The 25,449-nt window shown below is 42.8% G+C and overlaps 3 protein-coding genes and 5 non-coding genes across 8 annotated transcripts in view; 7 read left to right on the top strand and 1 right to left on the bottom strand.

The window, feature by feature from the left end:
• mipol1 (mirror-image polydactyly 1) overlaps window positions 1-13,574 on the bottom strand; it is a 46,365-nt gene extending 32,791 nt beyond the window's left edge. The window contains exons 1-2 of the mRNA XM_067243700.1: window positions 13,439-13,574; window positions 10,336-10,427 (exon numbers count right to left, since the gene is read on the bottom strand). Of these exons, the coding sequence (XP_067099801.1) occupies window positions 10,336-10,345 (10 nt within the window). The 5' untranslated portion in view covers window positions 10,346-10,427; window positions 13,439-13,574. The remainder of the gene's footprint in view (window positions 1-10,335; window positions 10,428-13,438) is intronic.
• Window positions 13,575-13,870: 296 nt separating this feature from the next.
• Window positions 13,871-17,789, top strand: psma3 (proteasome 20S subunit alpha 3). The gene is made up of 11 exons (XM_067243669.1): window positions 13,871-13,981; window positions 14,456-14,538; window positions 14,781-14,904; window positions 15,091-15,192; window positions 15,608-15,681; window positions 15,872-15,944; window positions 16,377-16,442; window positions 16,565-16,611; window positions 16,798-16,865; window positions 17,221-17,285; window positions 17,559-17,789. The coding sequence occupies exons 1-11, from the start codon at window positions 13,961-13,963 to the stop codon at window positions 17,601-17,603; spliced, it is 768 nt and encodes a 255-aa protein (XP_067099770.1). The 5' UTR covers window positions 13,871-13,960; the 3' UTR covers window positions 17,604-17,789.
• A 1,371-nt stretch (window positions 17,790-19,160) lies between these two features.
• Window positions 19,161-24,635, top strand: LOC136949400 (uncharacterized). Its single transcript, XM_067243676.1, has 11 exons — window positions 19,161-19,176; window positions 19,909-19,964; window positions 20,496-20,548; window positions 20,783-20,880; window positions 21,388-21,453; window positions 21,686-21,781; window positions 22,300-22,365; window positions 23,184-23,257; window positions 23,551-23,608; window positions 23,975-24,039; window positions 24,416-24,635. Exons 6-9 carry the CDS (start codon window positions 21,686-21,688, stop codon window positions 23,564-23,566), a joined length of 252 nt encoding a protein of 83 aa, XP_067099777.1. The 5' UTR covers window positions 19,161-19,176; window positions 19,909-19,964; window positions 20,496-20,548; window positions 20,783-20,880; window positions 21,388-21,453; the 3' UTR covers window positions 23,567-23,608; window positions 23,975-24,039; window positions 24,416-24,635.
• LOC136949654 (small nucleolar RNA SNORD53/SNORD92) lies at window positions 20,628-20,708 on the top strand. Its single transcript, XR_010877456.1, has one exon. It is a non-coding gene; the product is annotated as a small nucleolar RNA SNORD53/SNORD92 (small nucleolar RNA).
• On the top strand, window positions 21,147-21,227 carry LOC136949647 (small nucleolar RNA SNORD53/SNORD92). The gene has a single exon (XR_010877448.1). It is a non-coding gene; the product is annotated as a small nucleolar RNA SNORD53/SNORD92 (small nucleolar RNA).
• LOC136949650 (small nucleolar RNA SNORD53/SNORD92) lies at window positions 21,531-21,611 on the top strand. The gene has a single exon (XR_010877451.1). It is a non-coding gene; the product is annotated as a small nucleolar RNA SNORD53/SNORD92 (small nucleolar RNA).
• LOC136949648 (small nucleolar RNA SNORD53/SNORD92) lies at window positions 22,057-22,137 on the top strand. Its single transcript, XR_010877449.1, has one exon. It is a non-coding gene; the product is annotated as a small nucleolar RNA SNORD53/SNORD92 (small nucleolar RNA).
• On the top strand, window positions 22,443-22,523 carry LOC136949652 (small nucleolar RNA SNORD53/SNORD92). Its single transcript, XR_010877454.1, has one exon. It is a non-coding gene; the product is annotated as a small nucleolar RNA SNORD53/SNORD92 (small nucleolar RNA).
• Window positions 24,636-25,449: the final 814 nt, after the last annotated feature.

The raw sequence follows: 25,449 nt of genomic DNA on the forward strand, positions 1-25,449 counted from the left end.
CCATGGGGCTCCAATAATCCCAGTGATGGACTCTGGGCTAAAGCTAGCTACTGGGTCTGGGGGACGGTGGGAGAGGGGGAGGACTGGGGGTGTACGAGGGGGAGGAGAGAGACCTCTAAGCTGGTAGGTAAGGCTCTGAAGGTCTAGTAATCCTTTAACACGAACATGAGAAAGTAGCTTTGAAAAGGAAAACTAGAAAAACACAGAGCACACAAACCTGACCTTTCCCTATTCTGGCAATTTTCTTTTTTGGGGAGGGGGGGTGCAAGATTCTGCACACAGAGAGATGGGGGGGGGGGGGGGGATTTGTCGAAAAGGGCGCCGCACAGCGTGACAAAATAAGAATATGACTCGTTGATTGACAGAGAATCCCACGGTGCATCTCCAAACAAAGAATTCATTTAATCAGTTCTATCTGTAATCTAGAAGCTGATATCTGTTATCTGGTGAGATGTAATGAATCGAAATCATTTCAGATTGCTAAAGGAAGGAATGTTTGAGATGAACCTGTAGAAAGCAGGCCGGTTCATCTTATTTAATGGTTATTGTGATACTGCATACAAACAGGTACTTGGTAGTACTTATGGTCATGATCACTGCCAATTATTGCTGGTCAAGACAAAATCATACCTTTGTGTGTTCTGTGGGTGGTAATTAATGTGCAGAATTGATCAGGTGAGTGTTGTTGTAAGAGTAGTAAGTGATTGCATAAATGGTCTGACTAAAATCAATGACAAAAGCCTTTGTGTGAGATCGGTTCATCCTTGCTTTCAAACTTTTCTCATTTTCTTTGTCCTTTCCTGTCTCTTGTGTGATCTTCATATTCCTGCTGCCATGTGGACTTTGAGCTAATTGGCTTGTGGGGCTACTTATTATTCATGTACAATTATTGCAGCGTAATGTCTTCAAATCCTCCTAAGTGACCATTCATGCCTCGCATTCATTGAAAACGCCTTTGAAGTCCGTCAAAGATGGAATTCTTCAAAAAGAAATTTCTAGAGCCTAAGTCCAATTTCAGTCAACCAATAACAGGCGGGGGGCTTCAGCATTCCGCCCCCCCTCCTCCTCCTCCAATATAAACTAAATTCCATTAATTTTTTAAGCTGCATTTAATACATTTTCTTCTGCAAAAGTTTCGGGGTTTGGCAGCTTGTCATTTGTATTCCAGCTGACTTGATGAATATTAATAGCAGTGTTATCCTGATTAAATGGGCTTCATACGAAATCCCAGTGAATCCTTGAGCTCAGACCTCACATCTTTTCCCTATTCTTTATGAATTTTGATACAGACGCTAATCTGCACGGAAACTTAAAGCAGAGGTTTAATTGTAATTGTGCTGCTTTGTGATGCATGGTTCACCCTCCCCTCCTGAGGTAAAAACATGGATGAGAATGTACAATGGCTTGTAAACACACTTAGGACATGGAATGAGACATGGTAACACCTGCAGTAGGGGGGGGCAGGGGGGCACCTGCTGCTCCATCTGATTGGATGATGTTGGCGGCTTGTTGGGTAGGGACCTGACTGCACTGGGATCAAAGGATTTGGATACATTGTTGCTCTGTTCCTCAGGTCGTCCTGGTAAAGCATTTGGAATGACTTCCTCACGCACACACACCTGATCTGCAATGCGGACACATGAACTAAACATATGCATCAACACATTGTACATATTGTTTGTTCAACATTGTTCCAACCCATCGTTCAATGCCACAATATAAAATATAGGCCAACTATTTATTAAACGTGCAAATAGCCTGGTTTAAAACTATTGGAACAGGTTTGGAATGCCAAAAAACAAGAAATATTGGTCACTGATGGCACCATCAATAACAACCAGTTTTCCAACCGCAACTCAGCGCTATTAATCTAAGTTGGTCAACAAGAAGAACTACCCACAAAGAGTTCCAGCATGTTCTACACAAAGCATTGCTACACATGAAGGCCACATGTAACAAAAACCAAACAGCTCATTTCTAAAGAAGTCTTAAGTGTGGGGAGCAGGGCGACTGTTGGACATGGACAGCTATATCACCTGATCGGACGGTGAGTGATGATGGCAGCGGAGTTGGTCTCAGGTCTTGAGTCAGCCCTGAACTAAGGACCTCTCCGTCTCAGGAGCTCAAACGTCAGAAACCAGTGTGAAGAAAAACAACCCTGGACTTGAGGATCTGCATTCTTCTAAACATCAAATATTGATCTGTGAGGATTATTAACCGTTTCTATGAGATGGATGGGAGGCAGAGAGAGGGCTGGATGGAGAGAGGGAGACCGTCGACGGACATCAAAGAAGCACAAAGAGAGAACAGAAAGGAAGGCGGCGGTTCTCTCTCTGTTGACCTCATCACTCACCCAGGCTTCAGTCGGCTACACCCAGTCCCTCACCTCTCAAGGTGCTCACAAGACCAATCAGTACAGGACAGAATGTCTGTGGGATTCTGTCGTGTGTTCTTCAAGTACCAGTCTGACTACCAAAAACGAGACTGTAGTCAATTTCTTATTATCAGTACAGAGTATGTGAACATGGGATGGGAAGAGAGAGGTTGAATACAGCCTACTTCCCAGAACATGACAAAAAGCCTTCAACAAAACTGTATCCAAACTTTAGCTACCAATCCTACGAAAGCAGGACCCATATCTACATATCTAAGTCTTGGACTCTCATCTCTAGATCTGCTTGAGACAATCAAACATCTATCAAGCTGGGCCCCATCATAACCCCGCTGTACGTGGACCACGTGCCTGTGGCATGATGCCACCTAGGCAGGGGGGGCTTAGTGTGTGCACCACCGGGGTTGTGAAGGGGAGGGAAGTGGACCAGAAAACCTGCGTCTCGGAGCAGCCTTGCTGATAGACCTGACTGGTGGTGGTGGTGGTTAATTGAATAGCGCTCAGGAGAGTAAGGCAGGGAGAGACTCAGCAGGGCAGATCAGGAGATCTCACCGTAGATCCCTACTCTGATGAATCTGGAAGGGGTGTCGTCGTCAACAGGATGGAACGCTGATCCATCTTGATGGTCCCCTTCCTACTACACCCCCCCCCCCCTACTCCCCGAGCATTACTCCCTCCCTCAGAGCCCCCCCCCCACCCCTCCTGGCAGAAGTAACCGAGACTCTGTGGGGATGAGTGTCTAATTTTCCACGGATCAGGTCGATTTGGGTGCAGAGAAGGAAGGAAGGGGGGAGAGAGGGGGAGACGTAGTGAATCTACAACAGGCCGGCGTCTCCCTGGTTAGCCCCACTGCTGTGGAGAAGAGAATAACTGCCGCCTCCCTGCTGGCTCTCCCAGATCAGCCTTTGAATATGTTAGCCCCTTGATGGCCTACCCCAGCTTCTGATGACTCGAAACCACTGGTGTTCATCAGGATAATAACAATGATAATAATACTAATACTAACAACAACAACATGTATGTATGATAAAGGTGCCATCTAATCTTGGCAAGCAGTGTGAGAAGGAGAGGAAGCACTGTCCAATGCTGTAGCATTTCTGATCGGGAAGAGTGTCCCTGTAGGTAGCATTGGGGTGTACTAGAATTGTAATGGTATGCTAACATACAAAACTTACATGACTTATATTGACTTTACTGGTACATACTCTATTGGGTTGCCTTTTAAACCTTGTGTTATCTTCGGGTCATTGTGACCCACCGTCGTATTGCGACAACTTTACCGCATACAAAAACAAAGTGAAGCATTTTCTTTTAACTGTTGGGATGTCTCAGACCCCCCACATTGCAAAGGTTAAAATACAATTATTTTATTTGTTTTTGCATTGGGTAAAATTGGGTAAACACAACAATGGTTTGTTATTAACCTTTGGGTCATGTGACCCGAAGGCAGCACAAGGGTTAATGCCACTATTTACTGCCACTAGCAGTAAAATACCAGGAAGAGAGCCAATTCTGATCACACACTGATTTATATAAACACCTGTTGCAATATTCGTCTGGATGTGAGGCAGGGAAACATGTTTGCTCAAAGGACACAAGCACATGTACGCACATCCAGCGCGGCCTCAGCCACCCACGCAGGCTGCTTTCAATTCTTAATTCTGTTGGACCAATTGGTACAAATCTTTCTTATCAGATAAGCCAACATCAGAGCAAATACAGTACAGATAATCTGATTTATAATGAACGCCACTCACAGGCAGCATGCTTATTTGAATTACAGCACATCTAATTACCCAGCCAGCACTTTGGGTGTTAACTGGAGCTTGTCACACGAATATAAGCAGGAATAATCTCTGTATGTACTACAAAAATTACTGGTCTGCTCCTAATGATGACAATCCTCCTTATCATCACTCCACACATCCAAGCATGCATGCAAACACACTAGAGGTGTGAATTGACACTGATCTCCCGATTCGGTTATGATTATCATGTAAGCGATTCGATTCGTCAAATACATTTTTCTATTAAAGCCATATAGGATATTTGACTTGACAGAATGCATTAAGATACTGTATAGTTCAATATAATACCGTTTTCTATATGACTTATTTCTATATTAATTATTGACAAAACGCTGTGACGACATGCCACGGTTAAAGACCGACTAACATGCACAATTCATAACGATTTCATAGAGGCAAAAGGTTAACATTGAAATCATAATAATCATAGTTTTGGCTCCAACAGTTATATTTTCATCCAAAAATACAAGTACGTTGTAGTAAGATATAAATAATATTTATTATTTAACAAAGTCTGAACACAACAGACAGCATTATTAGCAGTATTGAAAACAGAGTTGCATCATCCTCTGAGTTGCTGGCCCAGAGTTCGCGTTTTCCGCGACGAATGACGTCAGGTAAATGAGACCCAGATGAGACAGGTTAAGCTACTGAGAATGTTATTTTTCATTTGAACGTTTATGCCGCGGCCGGAAAATTAACGAGCGACATCATTGCGTTATAATCGATTATGGTCGGCCACTGTATCGATGCAGCATCGTCCATGTTCGCATCGCGATGCATCGATTATTCGATTAATTACAACACCTCTAAAACACACGCACATTACCAAACATGTTTGACCTTCTGGATTGAACACAAAAAGAGCTACTTTAAGACATACGATGTGGTGAAGACAGAAGACTTCTGGGACGTTTTTGAGACCATAGTGATCCATCTCAGGAGGACCACACAAAGCTTCATTGTGCCGTACAGACAAGCAGAGAGACAGGCAGGCAGACTGGGCCTACTAGATCAGATGAGAGGTGGCGTCAGACAAGAGAACAGACCAGTTATTACTCACCTATTCTCTCGCCTAATCTTGACTGAAACCACTCCCTCTCTCTCTCTCTCTCTCTCTCTCTCTCTCTCCCCCCAACAGAAACCACTCAGCCTGTGGGGTGGGTGTTTCTCCCTGCCAACACAGGGTCACCTGTCAATCACCCACCCTGTCCCAGGAAGTACATCGGTGGTATGATTCATAGATATCGGCCTCATTGAAAAGTTGATTCCAAGAACAAGGAGTGTTCAGGGCATGGGTATAATCAATTTCAGCTTTCCAGAAACACAGGTCTATTCATGGCTGCACAGGGAAATACACACACGCAATGATGATTTTGGTGCTAAAAGGGCTATACTGTTGTCTTTTGTTGAGTAAATCCTTTGACTAACATGCTTTGAAATTGAACTTTGCAACGGACAGGGAATGAATCCCAGTGAAGAGCTTTGGGGTGAGGAGAGGAGGAGCCCAGCTCAGGATAGGGCCTGTCCTCCAAACCCTCGCTCTCCAAACCCTCGCTCTCCAAACCCTCGCTCTCCAAACCCTCGCTCTCCAAACCCTCGCTCTCCAAACCCTCGCTCTCCCCTGCACCAGACAAGTGGTCCAGTTCTAATATCAACACTCCAACATTCCAACTCCCGCACCGGCGGAACACACACTGATCTTCACAGAGGGCCTAACCGACTGGCTGTGGCCCACAGGCGTAGGGATGCAGGAGGGAGAGAGGGAGCAGGCTACAGCCGTCATGTTTGCTCTCCTCTACGGTCAGCAGACAATGGCCTGCCAGGTTCCCCCATCTCACACACAGAGAACAGCAGGGACAACATTGGTGCAACATTGCTGCAGTGTTAGACTGAGACCCAGCTGTGACCAGACAAAAGGTCCCTGAGGGAGAACTTGCTAGATCGGGATAGGGCAAGAGCCTGCAAGGCCACGTTACACTGATAGGTTTCATGTCTGCAGATCTTTGAAAGTCTGCATAGAGCATGTGTGTGTACGAACTTGTGTGTGTGTGTGTGTGGTGCGAGTACATCATCATCCGTGTGCGTTTGGTGTGTGTACATCTTCGTGCGTGTGGGGTGGCGTCAGATCAGAATAATCAGGCCTGGCCCCGGCCCAGTTGTTCCAGTGCCCACCCTAGTTCTACTCTGTTCCTTAAATCAACACAGAGAGACAAAGAGGGACAGAGGCTGAGGAATCCCACTGTCTGCTTGTGTGTGTGTTTGTGTGTGTGTGTGCCTGGCCCTCTGCTCAGTCCTAGACCACCCACCTAGGGCCACACCACACACACACGCACAATTCACAGGCTTTTGGACTTCAATAAGACCCACATGGTAGCCCAAACGTGCCGATAGCTCGCCTCTTGGCCCTCTGAAGTGTCTGAGAAGGGAGGCAGGGAGAGGGATAGAGAGAGGAGGGAGGCAGGGAGAGGGAGAGAGAGAGGAGGGAGGCAGGGAAAGGGAGAGAGAGAGGAGGGAGGCAGGGAGAGGGAGAGAGAGAGGAGGGGGCAGGGAGTGGGAGAGAGAGAGAGAGAGAGAGAGAGAGAGAGAGAGAGAGAGAGAGAGAGAGAGAGAGAGAGAGAGAGAGAGAGAGAGAGAGAGAGAGAGAGAGAGAGAGAAAGACACCACTGTCTACTGAGAGAGGAGAGGTGGGGGGAGAGAAAACCCAGAGAGAGAGAGAGAGAGAGGGAGAGAGAGAGAGAGAGAGAGAGAGAGAGAGAGAGAGAGAGAGGCAGGGAGAGGGAGAGAGAGAGGAGGGAGGCAGGGAGTGGGAGAGAGAGGAGGGAGGGAGGCAGGGAGAGGGAGAGGGAGAGAGCAGGCATGGAGAGGGAGAGAGAGAGGAGGGTGGCAGGGAAAGAGGACAAAAGTGAGGAGGGAGGGCCCAGAGAGGTGGGTGGGTGTCAGTGCAGCAGAGGGTCGGGGGAAGGGTGGATCTCTCAGCCACCTCCTCACGTACTACAGGCTGGTGCTTCCGGGAGGTTCCATTCCTCAGGGAGCTCAAGGCCCCAGACGCTGCCTGTCTACCTCCTCTGCAGTTCCTTGGATCTCTCCATCACTGACAAACAGAAAAATAATTTGAGGAAAAAAAGAGATTGCGCAAATCAAATGGAAAGAGAGGTAGTCGGAGAGTTTGAGAGAGTGAGCAAAAGTGAGAGAAAGTGAGCGCGTGCCTGACAATGACAGACCACACATCTCTCCTAAGAAGTCGTCTCCAGCTGCTAGCAAAGCCACTGAGCGGACGGGTCTGAACCCAACATGTCCCTGGTTGGGAGGTTGATACCAAAGGACAGGGGGGGTGGGGGGTGTCAGGGAGAGGGAGCTGGGGAGCAGAGGCCTCAGTGATAAAGGTAAGGGTGAAGAGCAGGGGTGGGGCGGGGGGACCACGGGGAGGGGGGCGGGGGCAGCAAGGGTGAGGTCTAAGGGTTATCCACCTTATTCTCTGGGGCCGGAGCTGCTCTCCTCTCTGAGCCGACTCAGCCCTGCGGGACACCTTACTTTGTTTATTATCTGGGGCTTGTAGGCTGGTCTTGGAGCACACACAGACAAACACACACCAGTAGAAGCAACAGCTGTTTTAAGGCTGGCCGTCACACTAGAGAACTAAAATAAATGTAAACAGACATAGCTACATGCTACAAAGGAATAGACCCAGTTCAAAAGAGACAAACTACAGCACTCAGAACAGCGACTGCACACAGTCTGCCATTAATTCACGACATTCTAAAAAGTAGAAAATGGATTTTAAATTTGTCATAAAGTAGAAAGCCAATGTCGCCGAAGTGTAAATGCTTTCTCACTTCATGTGGTCACATAAACATACTATTCTGTCAGTAATATATATATAAAATAATATTTTTTACCTATAAACAAATGACCCACCCCCCTCCTCACTTATTAATTGTCTCTCTCTAATTCTGGCCTCCAGATCTCGGGGTGGACTCATGGTGTTAGGAGCGGAGCGTGTGTGTGATAATCCCTAAAGCATATTCATGTCCGAGGTTCCGTCAAGACAGGATTTGACACCCATTCTGTCACCTGCGTGGGAAGGATCAAAGCCACTCACACCTACGCAGCACAGTCCCCAGCTTCAGCCAGGCCCGGGGATTTGTTCCTTAGGCCCCTGACTGATGAACAAGGAACAAATTGGTGACAACATGAAGGAATAGAAGGGCTCATCTCAACATCACTGACACAGACTCTTTCAGAAAAGGTTAATCTCCAGGAATTAGACAGGCCCGGGCCAGATTAAGACTGATTGAGATTTAGATACTGTTTGGTTGAGGTCTAGCACTAGAATCTGTCTGTCAGTCTGTCATCACCCTCCATACGCACTAGGTCAAGGGATAGCACAAAGGCTCACTACTGACTGACCGGGAGACAGACAGACACAGAGATGCTGGGACCTTTTCAACCCTGTACAGTATCTTATCTATGTGGCAACAATGTAGTGAACTCTTCACCCACAGAAACTCCACATATCCCAGTGTTGGTGCCTCCAAGTCTAATTATACAGTACATAGGCCACTTGACAGACACACGCAGACTACCTGCCAGTTGGACACACCTTCCTCTGAGGCGATGCCTAGCTAGGTTTTGCGCAACACTGTATCCTGCTCCCAGGTGGGGCTCCGCCCCTGCTCTAGGATGTGGCGGGTCAGACAGAGCCAAAGCCGGATAAAACCAGCCTATCACTAGAACAACAAATGCGCAAAACGGCGATAGGACAAACAAGATTAACATACTGCACGCACACGGTTTCTCTGAGACAGCCTGCGGAGCTTTCACGGGGAACACATGCACAGAACCCACGCTGCTGCAGGCCAATGTACGGGGAATAATAAGTATCCGCAGAACCCTGTAGGCTGCAGAAGACTCCCAAGCAAACTGACAGATATGCAGGTCAACACCGTTGTAGAAAGAGTGTTTTAAACAGGTTTCCCTATCAGATACACAGATCTGAAGAAAAAAAATATATATTTTGCTATTTGTTATTTACATTTTCAAATGAAACCTACAAGAATCGTACAGAGTTACTGTGAACATGGGGAGGTCTTGTCAGTTATCACTAACATGTAACGTGATATCTGATATCACCTGAGCCACCAGGGAATCGGGCTAGTAATCTGAAGGTTGCCAGTTCGATTCCCAGCCATGCCAAATGACGTTGTGTCCTTGGGCAAGGCACTTCACCCTACTTGCCTCGGGGGAATGTCCCTGTACTTATTGTAAGTCGCTCTGGATAAGAGCATCTGCTAAATGACTAAATGAAATGACTAGTAGCACCACCAGAGTCAGGCCATGGAGACCATCAACAAAACTCTGAATTGTCAGTGTTCGCAAAACTTTCTTGTCAGTCCGACAACAGAATATGAATGAGTAGGTCCGTCTACTGTGTGTTACGCTAACTGTTAATGAAGGAAGTTTTCAGGGCAGGCATGTTTGCCAAGAAGAGGGATCCCTCCTCTCTATATACCGATGTGCTTTCGGTCTCCATCTTGTTTACCAATCAGATTATCTGCATATCAAGGACAATGGAACTTTCCTCTGTTTGTCGAGGCACTTGATATGCTGTTAAAGGGATAGTTCAATCCAAACACACATCAACAGTCCTTCCTTGACTGTAGCTGATTTCCACCAGATCCTATGGTAGCAATTCAAACTAACTAAACTTTCCTACCTAGTATCCAAGTAACAGAAGGATGGCTTAAAATTGTCAAACTGTGAAAAGAGAATTAATATATGATTTCAGAGCACTCTAGTAGTAAAATTGTGTGTTATCTTTACACTATGGCTAATACTGGTTTCAATAGGCGATACGAAAAGGGTGACTGCTCTCTGTTTGAAAAGGTAAGTGTGCCCTCTTGAGGTGAAACAAGCATTTCAATTTTTCTGTAACAGGAGTCGCTAGGAAAAGACTGACTATGCTCGTAACATCAGTAATACGTTTATATTTTAGTCCTTTGTCTTAAATAAAGTAAAACAATTATGAGGTTACGAGAAAACAATTTAACCCAAATTCATAAAATGACATCTCAAACCGAAGCAACTCTTATCTGATGGATGTGAGCATGACGTCCACATCCAAGTGTATCCTACCTTTGTACATGTTCACCAGGGAGTCCTTCAGCTCCTTGTTGTGTGTCCATGCTGACAGGCCGAGCTCCTCTTCACTCTCCGAACAGCTCTCCCTGAGGTATCAACAAATAACTACAAATTACATCATAAAGGGCTCCCATCCTGTGTCGTACGAAAAGAACACTCCATTCAAATTTTACAATACGATTTCTCAAATATTCTAGTCCTCTTCCACAGATCCTCCAGAGGAGAGAATGTGAAGGTGGGAAGGCTCGTGGACTGGTCTGAATCTCGCCAGCCTCCTCTAGCTTTCACACCATTGCAGGCAGACAGGTCATGAGATTACTGGGCATGGCTGTTTAATCCCTACAACTATGTGTGTTTAGCTGAGGCCCGGGACCCCAGACTCGGTCCCCCCACAGGCTGACTAAGACCATGCTGCTGCCCACGCCCAGACAACATTACAATATCAGGACTGGGGGATTCATTCACATTGTTATGCAACCTAATTATGGATACGGGAGGATGTTTGAAAAATAAAACAAAGATGGTTTAGCCAAGTCAAACACTTGGTTATCAGTTGCCAGTCAGCTGCATCTTCATAACCAAATTGAAACACATGATGGCGACTTGTTATAGTGATAGCGACCATCCTACCCCAATGATCTAACTCAGTAGGGTTCACAGTGAAGATATGCATGACTAGTAGTTGTGTGTTACCTGAGAAGGAGTGTCAGATATCTAACCATAATGTTGTCAGTGTCACGTTTACTAGATTACTGCACAAACCAACATATAGTAGGCGAATAGGCTGTACTATACGCTACAACAGCCATTCCCGACCTTTTCCACTTGGCGGCCCACTTGCATTACTCAAATATTTTTGCGGTCGCCCAACACATCCGTTCACTTTATTTGCGCTTATCACACATGTTTAACAACACCACAGGAGCCAAACAGTTCGCTTTCACGGCTAAATGTATTTGAGCGATCAAAGAAGACAAAGTGTCCATCAGCGCCACAGTAAGCACACATTGTAAAGAGAGGTAACCTGTGTAACTAGCCTACCACGGCCAGGTCTAGAACTTCCAGTGAAGTTTTAATAACCAGAACAGGTTGTTAACCCTTAAGTTATTGCTCTCTTATTAACCCTACACTCAGGATTGCGTGTGTTAACATTAACGACTAGCAAGCAAGCTGACAGATAATTGAGAACATTAGAATGTAGAAAATAATTGTTAGCTAGCTAGCCTAGCTAACTTTACTGCTCAAATCCAAGATAGCTAGAGCTAGCCTAGCTAGCTACTTTTACTGTGAGTTAGATAAACCGTACCTCCGTAATTGTCGATGTAGCTTGAAACATACATTTTGAAATAATTTTCCCCTCTTGCTTGAAGGGCAGAAACATTCCTATGTACATCGTTGATTGTCATTTTGGGAAGGCTACCCGAACTCTGCTATAAAACTGCATTTTATGCTAAAGACATACATCCGCTATAAAACTGCTCACTGCCGGAAGTTGTTGACTTGGCTTACGCAATATCCGGAAGTGATGCGTGCATCTTGTATTGAGGTGGGCATATACAAGTTAAGGCGGAGTGTCAGTTAGTCTTTCATCAACATGTCAAGCGTAACTACTGGCGTTTCAGTCATGATGAATGAAAGGCTAAATGATATTTTAAAATTTGTGAGAATTTTAACAATAATTTACCAACAGTACATATTTAGATATATATTCATTTTTTATACTTTTGTTTTCATTGGATTGGCGGTCCATCTGTATTACACTAGTGGGCCCCGGCCCACAGGTTGGGAATCGCTGCGCTATAATGTCCCTAAAGAGCTGAATTTGGCTATTTTGAGCTTCCATAATAAGTGCCATAATCCATTTGAAATTACTACAAGATTGACTCTTTTATCCTTTGCTAGTCATCAGTGTTCACATTCTAAAATAGAATACAGATTTACTGTGATACATTTCTCATATCTAACATCAACATACAACTTCAAAATTGTTTCAAGACAGCTGGAGAAAAAATGTAGCCTACAGTGCATTTGAGATGTCTAAACCAGAGATATGCAAGAAATCAACATAAAAGCATACAATACCTCTTGCTGTATAATCTTTACTTAAGATCAAAAATGCTTACTTTACTGAGAGTTCCCTCTCCAGACAAGATATCTTATGCTTAGCCCTCTGGAGTGCACTTTTAACATCACCCGCTCTAATTTTTGTTGCCATCAACAGGCTGTAATTCCACCGTGGCCTTGTGACTGATACTGAATAGCTTTTGTTCAGGGCACTCACTGGCAACCAGATCCAGATCCATGACAACACACACTCCAGTCTGACCAAAGCTTTCAGCTCAGGAGAGCTTCAATTGGTCATCTTCCATCTAACCTGCCACAAACAACCAATGTCAGAGAACCAAGCCTGTATAATTTATTGATGTTGAATCCAGATCCATGCTATGTCATGCTATTGATAAAAGAAGGGAGGGCTATTCGGTCCAGCTCTCCACTACCATGTAAAATTATGTGTCACAAGGCTAGTGTTAGGTGTGTGTCACATGTAGCCAAACAGCCAAATGCAGCAATCATAATGCAATGCGTCAGCATTCTTTTTTTACGGCCTCCGAGCAGCTGACCCAATAGTAAACCCTCACTTGATACTTTGTTTGATACCTTGTTACTTTCTGGCATTCCAAACATTCTTGACACAACTGTTATGAACTTGAGCATATTAGGGGCCGTTTGAGAACTCCAAAGTATTCTGCTCTAGGCTTCTTGTTCTCTTCTCTTCCTCTCTCCTATCCTGTCCTTTCACTTCACGTTTGAGAAAAAAAAAACGTTTTTGAAAGGTTGAAAAAATATTTTCGAATAAATGTTGCGATTTTTTTTTTTGGAAATGTGAATTTAGCTGAACACAACATAACGGCCACGTGCGCGAAGGAGCATAGACTTGTCATGACACTGCGGTAGAGGCCAACTAATGATGTACAGTAGTTGCTCATTATCGCTATTGTTAGCTACCTAGCTTTAGAAAGGTCAGCGTGATATGAAAAAATACATGCCTTTTTCAACTAAACTAATTCATAAGAAAGTTACATTTGAAAACACTCACCAGAATGTATTAGAAGGCAGGCATAGTTATGATTGTTTCATACTGGTTAAGCGCAAGAGTTGTGGAGTTCTTTCACTAATAATGTTAGCTTAGCCACAACTTCATGGAATTTTTGCAAGAATTAGAGGAAGTGAATGGAATGCTGTTGCTCAACTTTCTTTATCCACCAGAGAGCAGTAGAAGACCATCGATACGACTCTTACAAGCACACAGACATAATTACTATTTCCACCAAAAACAGGGACTACTTGTGATATTACACTTTCTCATAAAAATAGCGCAGCTTTATTGTAGCACCCGCCTTTGGAAATGTTAAGTAACACTGAATTGCTAGTTAAATCGCCTGTTTACCGATGGATTAATGCATTACCAACGCCATCCAGTAGAGGCGGTATAGGCTGTGGTCACGCTTGGCGCTGACAACAAAGCTATTTTCGTTGTTGGTGAATGACTGGGATGCGCTTCTGAAAGAACTGGACATACAGAGCTGTTTAACGAAGGGGTTTTGAAGAGAGAACTATAATGAGTTCTATTGGAACTGGGGTAAGTTTAATATGAGTGTAGATGCGTTTGGTAGGCGAACGATAAAAAAAAACATTAATCGTAGTTAAAGTCGGATTTCCGGGCCACAGCCAGTGCTCAGGGTAGCATGCGTTAGCGAGCTAGCAACTTTAGCCCGCTGCTGAGTCATTTGCAGAGGCCATCATTTGCTAGCAGTTGCTATCCAAGTGAAATCGAAAGTCAGTTTTCTAGCTAACACATGCTAACTTGGTAGCTAACGTTAGTTCCCATGTTTGCCTGGCATACTCTTTCTACACTAGCTTGCTTGTACTCCCAAGTTTTCTCTCCACGGAACCACCCTGTACTAGTTTGGTTGCCAACATTATTAGGTAGCTATCTTGCAAGCTAGTAGTTGAGCGGTAACGCTAACTGTAATAGTGAAATCTGACAGTCCAGGACAAGGCTAAGTTATGTTATCACTGCGCCTGTTACTGACGTATTATTCTTCCACTCCAGTATGACTTGTCGGCCTCCACCTTCTCCCCTGATGGGAGAGTGTTCCAGGTGGAATATGCCATGAAGGCAGTCGAGAACAGCAGGTGAGATATCCCATTATGTAGCTACCATGTCCATGTATCACTGATAATTGTATATAAGGCTGAGGTTCAGTGTAGTTTTAGTACACGGCTGGATAGAGGGCAAAAGTCATGGGTGGAGTGTTCTGCATCTTTCCTCCTTGCCTATATATTGGAAGTGAACCATGGGTTGTGAGAAGAGTGAGGGCTTTAACAGGGAAAAAATGAATGATTCAAATCTTGTTTTGATTTTTTTTTTTTTACAGTACGGCGATTGGTATCAGATGCAAGGATGGTGTTGTTTTTGGTGTGGAGAAGTTGGTTCTCTCCAAACTGTATGAGCAAGGCTCCAACAAACGCATCTTTAACATTGACAGACATGTTGGGATGGTATGACGATCATAATGTCTTTATGGCATGCACAGTTTTCATCAATGTCCATGCAGACAGACTTATAGACAGTATGTTGTGTATGTCACTTTCTAGTCAAGTAATTTCAATATAATAGATAGGCTGTTAATGCATAATCACAGACTGAAATTATACAATTTTCATGGAACTGTCTTCTGTTCTCAGGCTGTGGCAGGTCTACTAGCTGATGCCAGATCCCTTTCAGAGGTGGCCAGAGAAGAGGCCTCTAACTTTAGATCCAATTATGGACACGATATCCCCCTAAAGGTAAACTATACCCCTGCCCTGAATCTCTTTATTATCAACAGCAAATTCCAAAGAAGGAACAGTCGGCAGCTCGGATGTGACCAAATTAAATAGATTTACTTTTTGGTTGACTTACAGTTCAGATTTCTAGATTTGTCAGAACAGTGAGCAAATTAGATCTGTTTTCTTAAATTTTGTAATATAACAACAAATGAGAAATGTTAAATGACAGAATAAAAGTTGATTATGGATTAGTAAACAATTAATGAAACAGGTTCTTATTGGTTTTATGATTTGGGATTGTAAATTGGATGTGAAATGATTGAATGATACACAGTTTCTTTTCCATAATTTTAACCCTTATTTAGTCTGTATTCTGAACTGATCTACCTTGCTCCTTGAATGGGGACCAACTCCATGTACTCTGTCTTCACAGCACTTGTCAGACAGAGTGGCCATGTACGTCCATGCCTACACGTTATACAGTGCCGTCAGACCCTTCGGATGCAGGTAACAAGTGCAGTAGATCTATCCCTGCGTGTACTCAAATCTCTCTTTGTTACAGGTCCTTATGTGGCGCTGTATAAATCCCTCTAGTCCTAGTGTTCACAAACGGCGCATACCAACACTACAGTTTAAATAAGAAATTCCTGCTGGAATTACAGAACCTTTTCCAGGATTAACATACTTTTCTCCTTAGCTTCATCCTGGGCTCGTACGATCAAGATGACGGCCCTCAGCTGTACATGGTCGATCCCTCTGGGATCTCATATGTGAGTTCAACTAACTGTAGCTCAAGTCATTACTAAATCATTAGTAGTAACACTTTATATCAATGGTATTTGTAGAAGTAATTATGTAACCAGTTACTAACCATCCATTAATCCTAATCAGTTGTTGCAACAGATTTGTACTGGTAGGTAGATATAGATTATATACAGGTAGGTTGATGGATTGCCTAAAGGAGGATAATTGTCTCTTACCAGCTGTGCTCAGTGTTTGACTGCAGATCAAGAGGTTGCAGGTTTAATTCCCAGCTGTATAAAAGTCTCTGCTACAGGAGTGCATTACTATTATTATAACTAATAACATAAAATAAAGGTTATTTTTAGGTTGTGTAGTTGAGCATATAGAAATTAAGTGACTTTTGTTTTCTTCATAGGTTTCTTCACATAATTAAACATGCCTTCATCTGTTTTATCTAGGGTTACTGGGGATGCGCCATTGGGAAAGCCAAGCAAGCCGCCAAGACAGAAATCGAGAAGCTTCAGGTATAGAGTTTGATGGTTCCCGATGGGTCATCTCTCAATGACTAAAGAATGTTGTCTCAATTTCACAATGTGCAACATGCTGCTGGTTTAATGTTGGTGTTTTGTCTTGTGTCTCTCAACAGATGAAAGATATGACCTGCAGGGAGTTGGTGAAAGAAGTCGCTAAAATGTAAGATCATAAACATGGAAGTTGTTCAAAAGGATTCATTTTCTACGGTGAACACATGCTGACCATGATCTTGGCTTCCATACATATATCTTTATGGAAAGTATGACATTGAGCCCAGTTAAGCACTTGTTGGATTCTCACATCCAAATAGAACAAGATGTCTTAAGTTTTGTCTCTGTCTTCCAGAATCTACATCGTACACGACGAGGTGAAAGACAAAGCGTTTGAGCTGGAGCTCAGCTGGGTGGGAGAGGGTAAGGCTCCTCCTTAGCCAACGTGTTCACATATCGGCAGAATTCCTCTTTTATTGACTTTCAGAATTTGAACACAAGACTGTTGTTGGCTGGGAAGCTTGTAGAATCTTGTTTTACTGTACTTTAATTGACTGCAGTCTGAACTTGATGCGTTTACAACAACCTAACCTTCAGCATTGGTTCCACAGACAGCAATTTAGAATGTCTGAGTTTGTTCAACGCAATATGAGTGGCTTAAAATAAGTCATTTCTGTAGATGTGTGTACTTGTATGTATTATTCCTCTGGACATTTACAAAAATGCCCCAGCCTTTATAACCCTATAAATGACACTTCTCATCGTCTGCCTTCACTAGTTACTAATGGACGCCATGAGCTGGTTCCCAAGGACATCAGAGAGGAGGCTGAGAAGTATGCTAAGGTAAGCTAGCTAGACAATTCAAATGCTCTGTTCTGCAGTCTGATCTCACACTCTACCAATCCCTTCCCACTGACAGTAACTGAAACTCTGAGGTCTTCCTTCAGTTCTGCAGTTCCATTATTTTCTCCTGTTTCTCTTCATTTATAGGGACTGTGTATGTTGGTCTGCATCACTGTAAATGTGTACATATTCTAAATGATTTGTTGTATATCTGTTGTAGAAAATAAGTGAGCTTAGTAGTGTCTCATCATTCTGTGTTCCTGCCATCCACAGGATTCCCTGGAGGAGGATGATGACTCGGATGAAGATAACATGTAAACCGGAGTGCTATGGTTTACACTCTTCATAACATACTCTCGCTCTCATAGACAGCGTGCTCTTTAAGAGACACTTGGATATTCTTTTGTATGTTTTTAAGTTCATGGACCATTCCTGTCATTTATTTTCTCTGTTGGGTTTTGATGGCTTTTGGACTTGAAATAAAAATGGAGGCAAACTACTGTTTATATTAAAAGATTCTTTGGCATTTTTGTAAAAATAATGTAATCACTTATTAGGTTCTGGAGTGTAGTACTTACTGTACACTTCCAGTTTATTGTGCTTGTGAGGATTCTGAAAAGGAACCATCCTAATACATAACCTACATTGATGCACAAATGTTTAAATATTTTATAGCTAAAACCATCATGAAACACATGAATGGATGACATGCTGTTAAGTTTGAAAAAACCCCACATGACTAAATATGTCTACGATGCTTGTTTAATTCCTGTTCACACAGCATGATCAGAAACGGTGGGTGAGCTAGTGATATATGTTTAACTAGCTGACATAGCTGAGACTAGCTGACATGCTCACCATCTCCAGGCTGACCTTTTGGATCTACCTTGGTTCTTCTGTTAAAACAACCACTAAACTAACTGACCATGGACACTGTAGTTTCTGACTGCCCAAGACATTCTTTGTCAGTGAAAACGAGTATGTCTGGGGCTACCCTGGGGCCAGACATCAGCTGGCCGTATGAATGACATGCAGCTCTATCCAGGAAGAGTCTATGGGGTCCTTAATATTCATTCCAACCTGGTACTTGTACACCTGTCTCAGCCCTTCAAGTTTATTATTAAGTTCAGCTCAAATCTTAGCTTTTCTACAGCAACGCAGCCAGCTGCCTAAATAAAAGGACGTCAAAACACCGGCGTATCTTTTGAGATTGTGTAAACAGTGTGACAGCAACCCCCTTTAGGCTTTTACCTGCACATGCTTCCGGTTACGTAATCGACTCACTTGTTCTGACGTCCTACAAACAATACCAGGCGCCATTGCCTTCAGCGTTCTATCGACCTTTTCTGAGCTATTCACTGTTTGCCTCCTTTAACGCAGTTTATGAATACACAGATAAGGGGCATTTCTTCTATCCATTTGGGAGCTGTCGTCTTCGTAGGGATTACAAGGCATAATATTAGTTGTGTTCGCAATACCCACAATCCAGCCCGTTGACATACCCATGACAAGGATGCAAGGTAGGTGGATCATCTTCGTGTCACTGGCCAATGAGAATCCTGGAAAGATTATGACTGAATAGACCGGCCAATCATGTTTCTAAATTATGGACATCGGTCCTGATTCTGGTATTACCGAAGCTAAATAATGGATGTCCAATGAAGTTACGTCCATGAAAGAGCCGCTTTCATATCAACCAACCAGAAACGAAGAAAAACGATATCCTGTTTGATACGAAGCATCTGTAAACCAATCATACTACTTCCATCGGACTACCAATGTCTGTGCAGCCAATCGGCGTTCGAGAAACACAGTCTTGGCTGAACACCTTGTTCTTCGTGCATTCATTGCATCTCTAGCAAGTGGTGAGCAGTGGCGTCGTACGTAGCATGTAAGTATCAAAAACGTTCATATTATTCCTAAATGAAACGTTAACTTTATGGGTTAAATCTGTATAATCTACCAGAACACTCAGAAAGTTAAATTATGGAAGTAGTCACATTTCCCGGTATTATGATTATAAGGAGGTGGCTAGGCTAGAAATTGAATGGCAGTGGCTACGTTAGTCGGCTTGTTTTTGCAGTGAAGAAATGTATGCACCTTTTGTGAATCTGGATATTAAATAAATAATTCCAATTCGAATTTTGTTTCATTGTCGCCCACCGCTTCTCATTTAAATGAAGGAGAAGCCCAGGTTGACACCGGTTACCCAACATGTCTGACATGATGCAGCATGGCGAGCTATGATGGCGACGTGACAGACTGCTGTACGAGCATGCGGGAAGGAGCACATGTACTAGCTAGCGTAGTCTGTTTCGTTGTCCCCGTGCAACGTTCTTGTGGACATTAATTAACTTTCACATATGTTCTAGAAAAACTTATTATTCGATTCCCATTTGTTTGAGAAAGCAACTTAGACTAGACCTAGCTACATTTTCCACACTTTAGTGAATTTGTGAAAGCTGCATCGATCTTGAAAAGAATGCGTCAGAAGTAACTGGCTAATCCGTTGGACCGTTTTAGCCTATGTACATATTTTTGACAATATAGATTAACCAAGTTAAATCGCAACTTTTACACATCCATGAAATAAGATTTTCTTTCTATTTATTTTGTCTTCTAGCAATCAAAATCTACCGGGCTGGACTCCCTCACGTAGCCTCACAGATGAAGGTACCGGTAAGTTCTGTTGAAAACAGCAGTCTATCCGACGCCTCTTTTTGCCTTGCAAGATGTTATGGGTAAAAGTCTGTCTGACGGTTCACTTTACATAGGTCAGATAAAAACTGTTGGAATGCTTGACGTTTTCATATAGGTTACCCATCCACCCACCTTTTGATTATTTTTTACTTTAATCAACCAAGACTTACCCAGCAAACAAACCTTGAAACAGAAATGGCAGTAGAAGATGTATCATATCTATATTTCCATATTTTGTATACTTCACGAGCATGAGCAATATGATGATAATGAGCACTGTTTCGCAAACTCGACTGAAATCTTGTGATGTCATGTTTCTCTTGGCTATCTGATTCGCTCCCACAACACATTTGATCCATATAAATCACTATGAATGTTTTCCTTGAGTGCACAGGAGGCTCACCTCAAAGACCCTTTGTTCAAATCTTTTATGTATTCTACACCTTGACTGAAATTTCACCTTTCATTTCTCTCTCTCGCCTCCTTCTTTTTGTTCGGTGACATTAAAAGGAGAGTCTACCTCGCAGGTTGTCCATGACGACCAGGTTAAAGGGCCATTGAGGGTAAGATGCATCTTCTCTCCCTAGAATTTCTGCGGGGTTGTTTTTTAAATTTAATTTTTTACACTTCACACCAACAGGGGAGATATGATGATAATGAGAACGGTTTCGCAAACTTGACTGAAATCTTGTGATGTCATGTTTCTCTTGGCTATCTGATTGACCCCTACTATTATTACGTGTTATGTAGAATTAACTATGGCATTGATCTTTTGATTGATTTTTGTTGTTGTCCAGATGTTGGACCAACTGCCGCTAACCAACCCTGAACATTTTGGAACGCCCATCATTGGGAAGAAGTCGAATCGCGGAGGCATACGGTTGTCGCAGGCTGTGTAAGTTGACCTCGGACAGTCCTGTGTCTCTATTGGTCTTGTTCTTGTTTGTATGTAAAAAGAAGTAGACTTATAAGAGGACAGCTTCTCTAAAATATGTTTTAGGGATGTTTTCAGATTTACAGAAAAGTTACGTGTGTTGGATTTCTTCTACTTGTTCAGTTAGGTGTAGAGCAGACACTTATAAACTAGCCTACATGTCAAGTGACATCTTCACGGTTGAACATACAAAGTCTGATTTATTTTTTTACACTTCACACTAACGGGCAATATGATGATAATGAGAAAGGTTTCGCAAACTTGACTGAAATCTTGTGATGTCATGTTTCTCTTGGCTATCTGATTGGCTCCCACAACACGTGATCCATATAATTCACTATAAAATGTGTCCTTGAGTTCACAGGAGGCTCACCTCAAAGCCCCTTTGTTCAAATATTGTATGTACTCCCACACCTTGACTGAAATTTCACCATTCATTTATCCCTCTCTCGGCCTCCTTTTTGTCAGGTGACATTGAAAGGAAAGTCCACCTCGCAGGTTGTCCAGGACGACCAGGTTAAAGGGCCATTGAGGGTAAGATGCATCTTCTCTCCCTAGAATTTCTGCAGGGTCGTGAGCATTTTATTTTTTTACCCTTCACACCAACAGGGGAAATATGATGATAATGAGAACGGTTTCGCAAACTTGACTGAAATCTTGTGATGTCATGTTTCTCTTGGCTATCTGATTGACCCCTACTATTATTATGTGTTATGTAGAATTAACTTTGGCATTGATCTTTTGATTAATTTTTGTTGTTGTCCAGATGTTGGACCAACTGCCGCTAACCAACCCTGAACATTTTGGAATGCCCCTCATCGGGAAGAAGTCGAATCGCGGAGGCAGACTTGTCGCAGGCTGTGTAAGTTGACCTTGGACAGTCCTGCGTCTCTATTGGTCTTGTATTTGTTTGTATGCAAAAACAAGTACACTTATATTTTAGGGAAGCTGTCCTCTTATGTTTTAGGTATTATAAATATTTTGGGATATTTACAGAAAAGTTGGGCGTGTTGGAATTCTTCCACTTGTTCAGTTAGGTGTAGAGCAGACACTTATAAACTAGCCTACATGTCAAGTGACAGCTTCATGGTTGAACATACAACGTCTGATTTATTTTTTTACACTTCACACTAACGGGCAATATGATGATAATGAGAAAGGTTTCGCAAACTTGACTGAAATCTTGTGATGTCATGTTTCTCTTGGCTATCTGATTGGCTCCCACAACACATGTGATCCATATCATTCACTATCAAATGTATCCTTGAGTTCACAGGAGGCTCACCTCAAAGCCCCTTTGTTCGAATCTTGTTTGTATTCCTACACCTTGACTGAAATTTCACCTTTCATTTATCCCTCTCTCGGCCTCCTTTTTGTCAGGTGACATTGAAAGGAAAGTCCACCTCGCAGGTTGTCCAGGACGACCAGGTTAAAGGGCCATTGAGGGTAAGATGCATCTTCTCTCCCTAGAATTTCTGCGGGGTCGTGAGCATTTTATTTTTTTACCCTTCACACCAACACGGGAAATATGATGATAATGAGAACGGTTTCGCAAACTTGACTGAAATCTTGTGATGTCATGTTTCTCTTGGCTATCTGATTGACCCCTACTATTATTACATGTGTTGTGTAGAATTAACTATAGCATTGATCCTTACACATAGCTTTTTTTTTAAGTGTTGTGTTAATTCAGTACAACTGAATGCAACACAATTTCAAATCAGATAAACATCATGAACTCACTAGCACACGGGACGTTCTGTACCCTCTGTACTCTGTTCTGTACTTTTTGATATTTGTCTCAAATGTTTAACGGCTATAGAGCGTCTCTCTAAACATGCCTGTGGGCCGTTCAGTGAGACATAAATGACACGTTTATCAGCAGTACTGTAAACATGCCAGCATTAGCCACATGCTAGTTCATCTCAGTCTGTTCTCACCCCTCGACGATGGTCCCTTTTTTTTGGACCCTGTGATGACCCTGAGCCCTTATTCGTCTTTTGAGCCGTGACTGATCCAAACAGGCAACAAAAACTAGCGTGTTTGTTGTCTGTAGGTTGTGTGTCTCAGCTGCAATGATGAACTCTCTGTCAAAAAAGACCAATGTTTAGTGAGATCCTTTGCCGACTCCAAATTGTAAGTGTTTTACATAAGCGTCCTGTCTTTGAGAAAACAATTTGTCTATTTCATTTGGAAATATGATTCTGAACTGATCTACCTTGCTCCTTGAATGGGGACCAACTCCATGTACTCTGTCTTCACAGCACTTGTCAGACAGAGTGGCCATGTACGTCCATGCCTACACGTTATACAGTGCCGTCAGACCCTTCGGATGCAGGTAACAAGTGCAGTAGATCTATCCCTTCGTGTACTCAAATCTCTCTTTGTTACAGGTCCTTATGTGGCGCTGTATAAATCCCTCTGGTCATCTATATTCCTCTCATAAGTGTTCACAAACGGTGCATACAAACACTACAGTTTAAATAAGAAATTCTTGCTGGAATTGCAGAACTTTTCCAGGATTATCCTTTTGTAACAACTACACAACATAATGACATCAAGCCCAGTTACTTGTTGGATTCTCATTTCCAAATAGAACAATATGTCTTAACCTTTGTCTCTCTCTTCCAGAATCTACATGAGGTGAAAGACAAAGCGTTTGAGCTGGAGCTCAGCTGGGTGGGAGAGGGTAAGGCTCTTCCTTATCCAGCGTATTCACATACAGGCAGAATTCCTCTTTTATTGACTTTCAGAATTTGAACACAAGACAATTTGTTGTTAGCTGGGAAGCTTGTAGAATCTTGTTCTACTGTACCTTAATTGACTGCAGTCTGAACTTCATGCGTTTACAACAACCTAACCTTCAGCATTGGTTCAACAGACAGCAATTTAGAATGTCTGAGTTTGTTCGATGCAATATGAGTGGCTTATAATAAGTAGAAGTCATTTCTGTAAATGTGTGTACTTGTATGTATTATTCCTCTAGACATTCACAAAAAATGGCCCAGCCTTTATAACCCTATAAATGACATTTCTCATTGTCTCCCTTCACTAGTTACTAATGGACACTATGAGCTGGTTCCCAAGGACATCAGAGAGGAGGCTGAGAAGTATGCTAAGGTAAGCTAGCTAGACAATTCAAATGCTCTGTTCTGCAGTCTTGAGTCTGAATCTCACTCTCTACCAATCCCTTCCCACTGTTCAGTAACTGAAACTCAAAGGTCTTCCTTCAGTTCTGCAGTTCCATTATTTTCTCCTGTACAAATTTAATTTGAAAATTGCACTCAGACTTTATATTTTAATGTCTTTACAAGGGAAGTAAGGAAAGAAAATGTGAAGATCTGAGGAAAGGCTTACTAGCATAAGTTAATTTTATAGAGACAGTCTACGTTGGTCAGCATCACTGTAAATATTCTAAATGATTTGTTGTATATCTGTTGTAGAAAATAAGTGAGCTTAGTAGTGTCTCATCATTCTGTGTACCTGCCATCCACAGGATTCCCTGGAGGAGGATGATGACTGCTGAAGACAACATGTAAACCGGACTGCTACGGTTTTCACTCATCACATGCTCTCATAGACAGCGTGCTCTTTAAGAGACACTTGGATATTCTTTTGTATGTTTTTAAGTTCATGGACCATTCCCGTCATTTATTTTCTCTTTTGGGTTTTGATGGCTTTTGGACTTGAAATAAAAATGGAGGCAAACTACTGTTTATTTTAAAAGATTCTTTGGCATTTTTGTAAAAATAATGTAATCACTTATTAGGTTCTGGAGTGTAATACTTACTATACACTTTCAGTTTATTGTTCTTGTGAGGATTCTGAAAAGGAACCATCCTAATAAGTATAAACAATCAAAACGAGAAATTCTACATTGATGCACAAATGTTTAAATATTTTATAGCTAATACCATCATGAAACACATGAATGGATGACATGCTGTTAAGTTTGAAAAAAACCCACATTACTAAATATGTCTACTATGCTTGTTTCATTCCTGTTCACATAGCATGATCAGAAATGGTGGGTGAGCTAGTGAGATATGTTTAACTAGCTGACATAGCTGAGACTAGCTGACATGCTCACCATCTCCAGGCTGACCTTTTGGATCAACCTTGGTTCTTCTCTGTTAAAACAACCACTAAACTAATTGACCATGGACACTGTAGTCTCTGACTGCCCAAGACATTCTTTGTCAGTGAAAACGAGTATGTCTGGGGCTGCCCTGGGGCCAGACATCATCTGGCTGTATGAATGACATGCAGCTCTATCCAGGAAGAGTATGGTGTCCATATTCATTTCAACCTGGTACTTGTACACCTGGCTCAGCCCTTCAAGTTTATAAGTTCAGCTCAAATCTTTGCTTTTCTACAGCCAGCTGCCTAAATAAAAGGAAGTCAAAACACCGGCGTGTATCTTTTGAGATTGTGTAAACAGTGTGACAGCAACCCCCTTTAGGCTTTTACCTGCACATGCTTCCGGTTACGTAATCGACTCGCTTGTTCTGACGTCCTACAAACGATACC

Source organism: Osmerus mordax, chromosome 9, assembly GCF_038355195.1.
Source record: "Osmerus mordax isolate fOsmMor3 chromosome 9, fOsmMor3.pri, whole genome shotgun sequence".
Taxonomy (NCBI): domain Eukaryota; kingdom Metazoa; phylum Chordata; class Actinopteri; order Osmeriformes; family Osmeridae; genus Osmerus; species Osmerus mordax.

Excerpts from the sequence above, each read along its gene's own strand:
- psma3 (XM_067243669.1), top strand. The coding sequence starts at position 13,961 with ATGAGTTCTATTGGAACTGGG. Across the intron at positions 13,982-14,455 it reads TGAGTTCTATTGGAACTGGG|TATGACTTGTCGGCCTCCAC; the intron begins GTAAGTTTAATA and ends CTTCCACTCCAG. Across the intron at positions 17,286-17,558 it reads AGGCTGAGAAGTATGCTAAG|GATTCCCTGGAGGAGGATGA; the intron begins GTAAGCTAGCTA and ends TGCCATCCACAG.
- LOC136949400 (XM_067243676.1), top strand. The coding sequence starts at position 21,686 with ATGTTGGACCAACTGCCGCTAACCAACCCTGAACATTTTGGAATGCCC. Across the intron at positions 21,782-22,299 it reads GCAGACTTGTCGCAGGCTGT|GTGACATTGAAAGGAAAGTC; the intron begins GTAAGTTGACCT and ends CCTTTTTGTCAG. Across the intron at positions 22,366-23,183 it reads AGGTTAAAGGGCCATTGAGG|CACTTGTCAGACAGAGTGGC; the intron begins GTAAGATGCATC and ends CTGTCTTCACAG.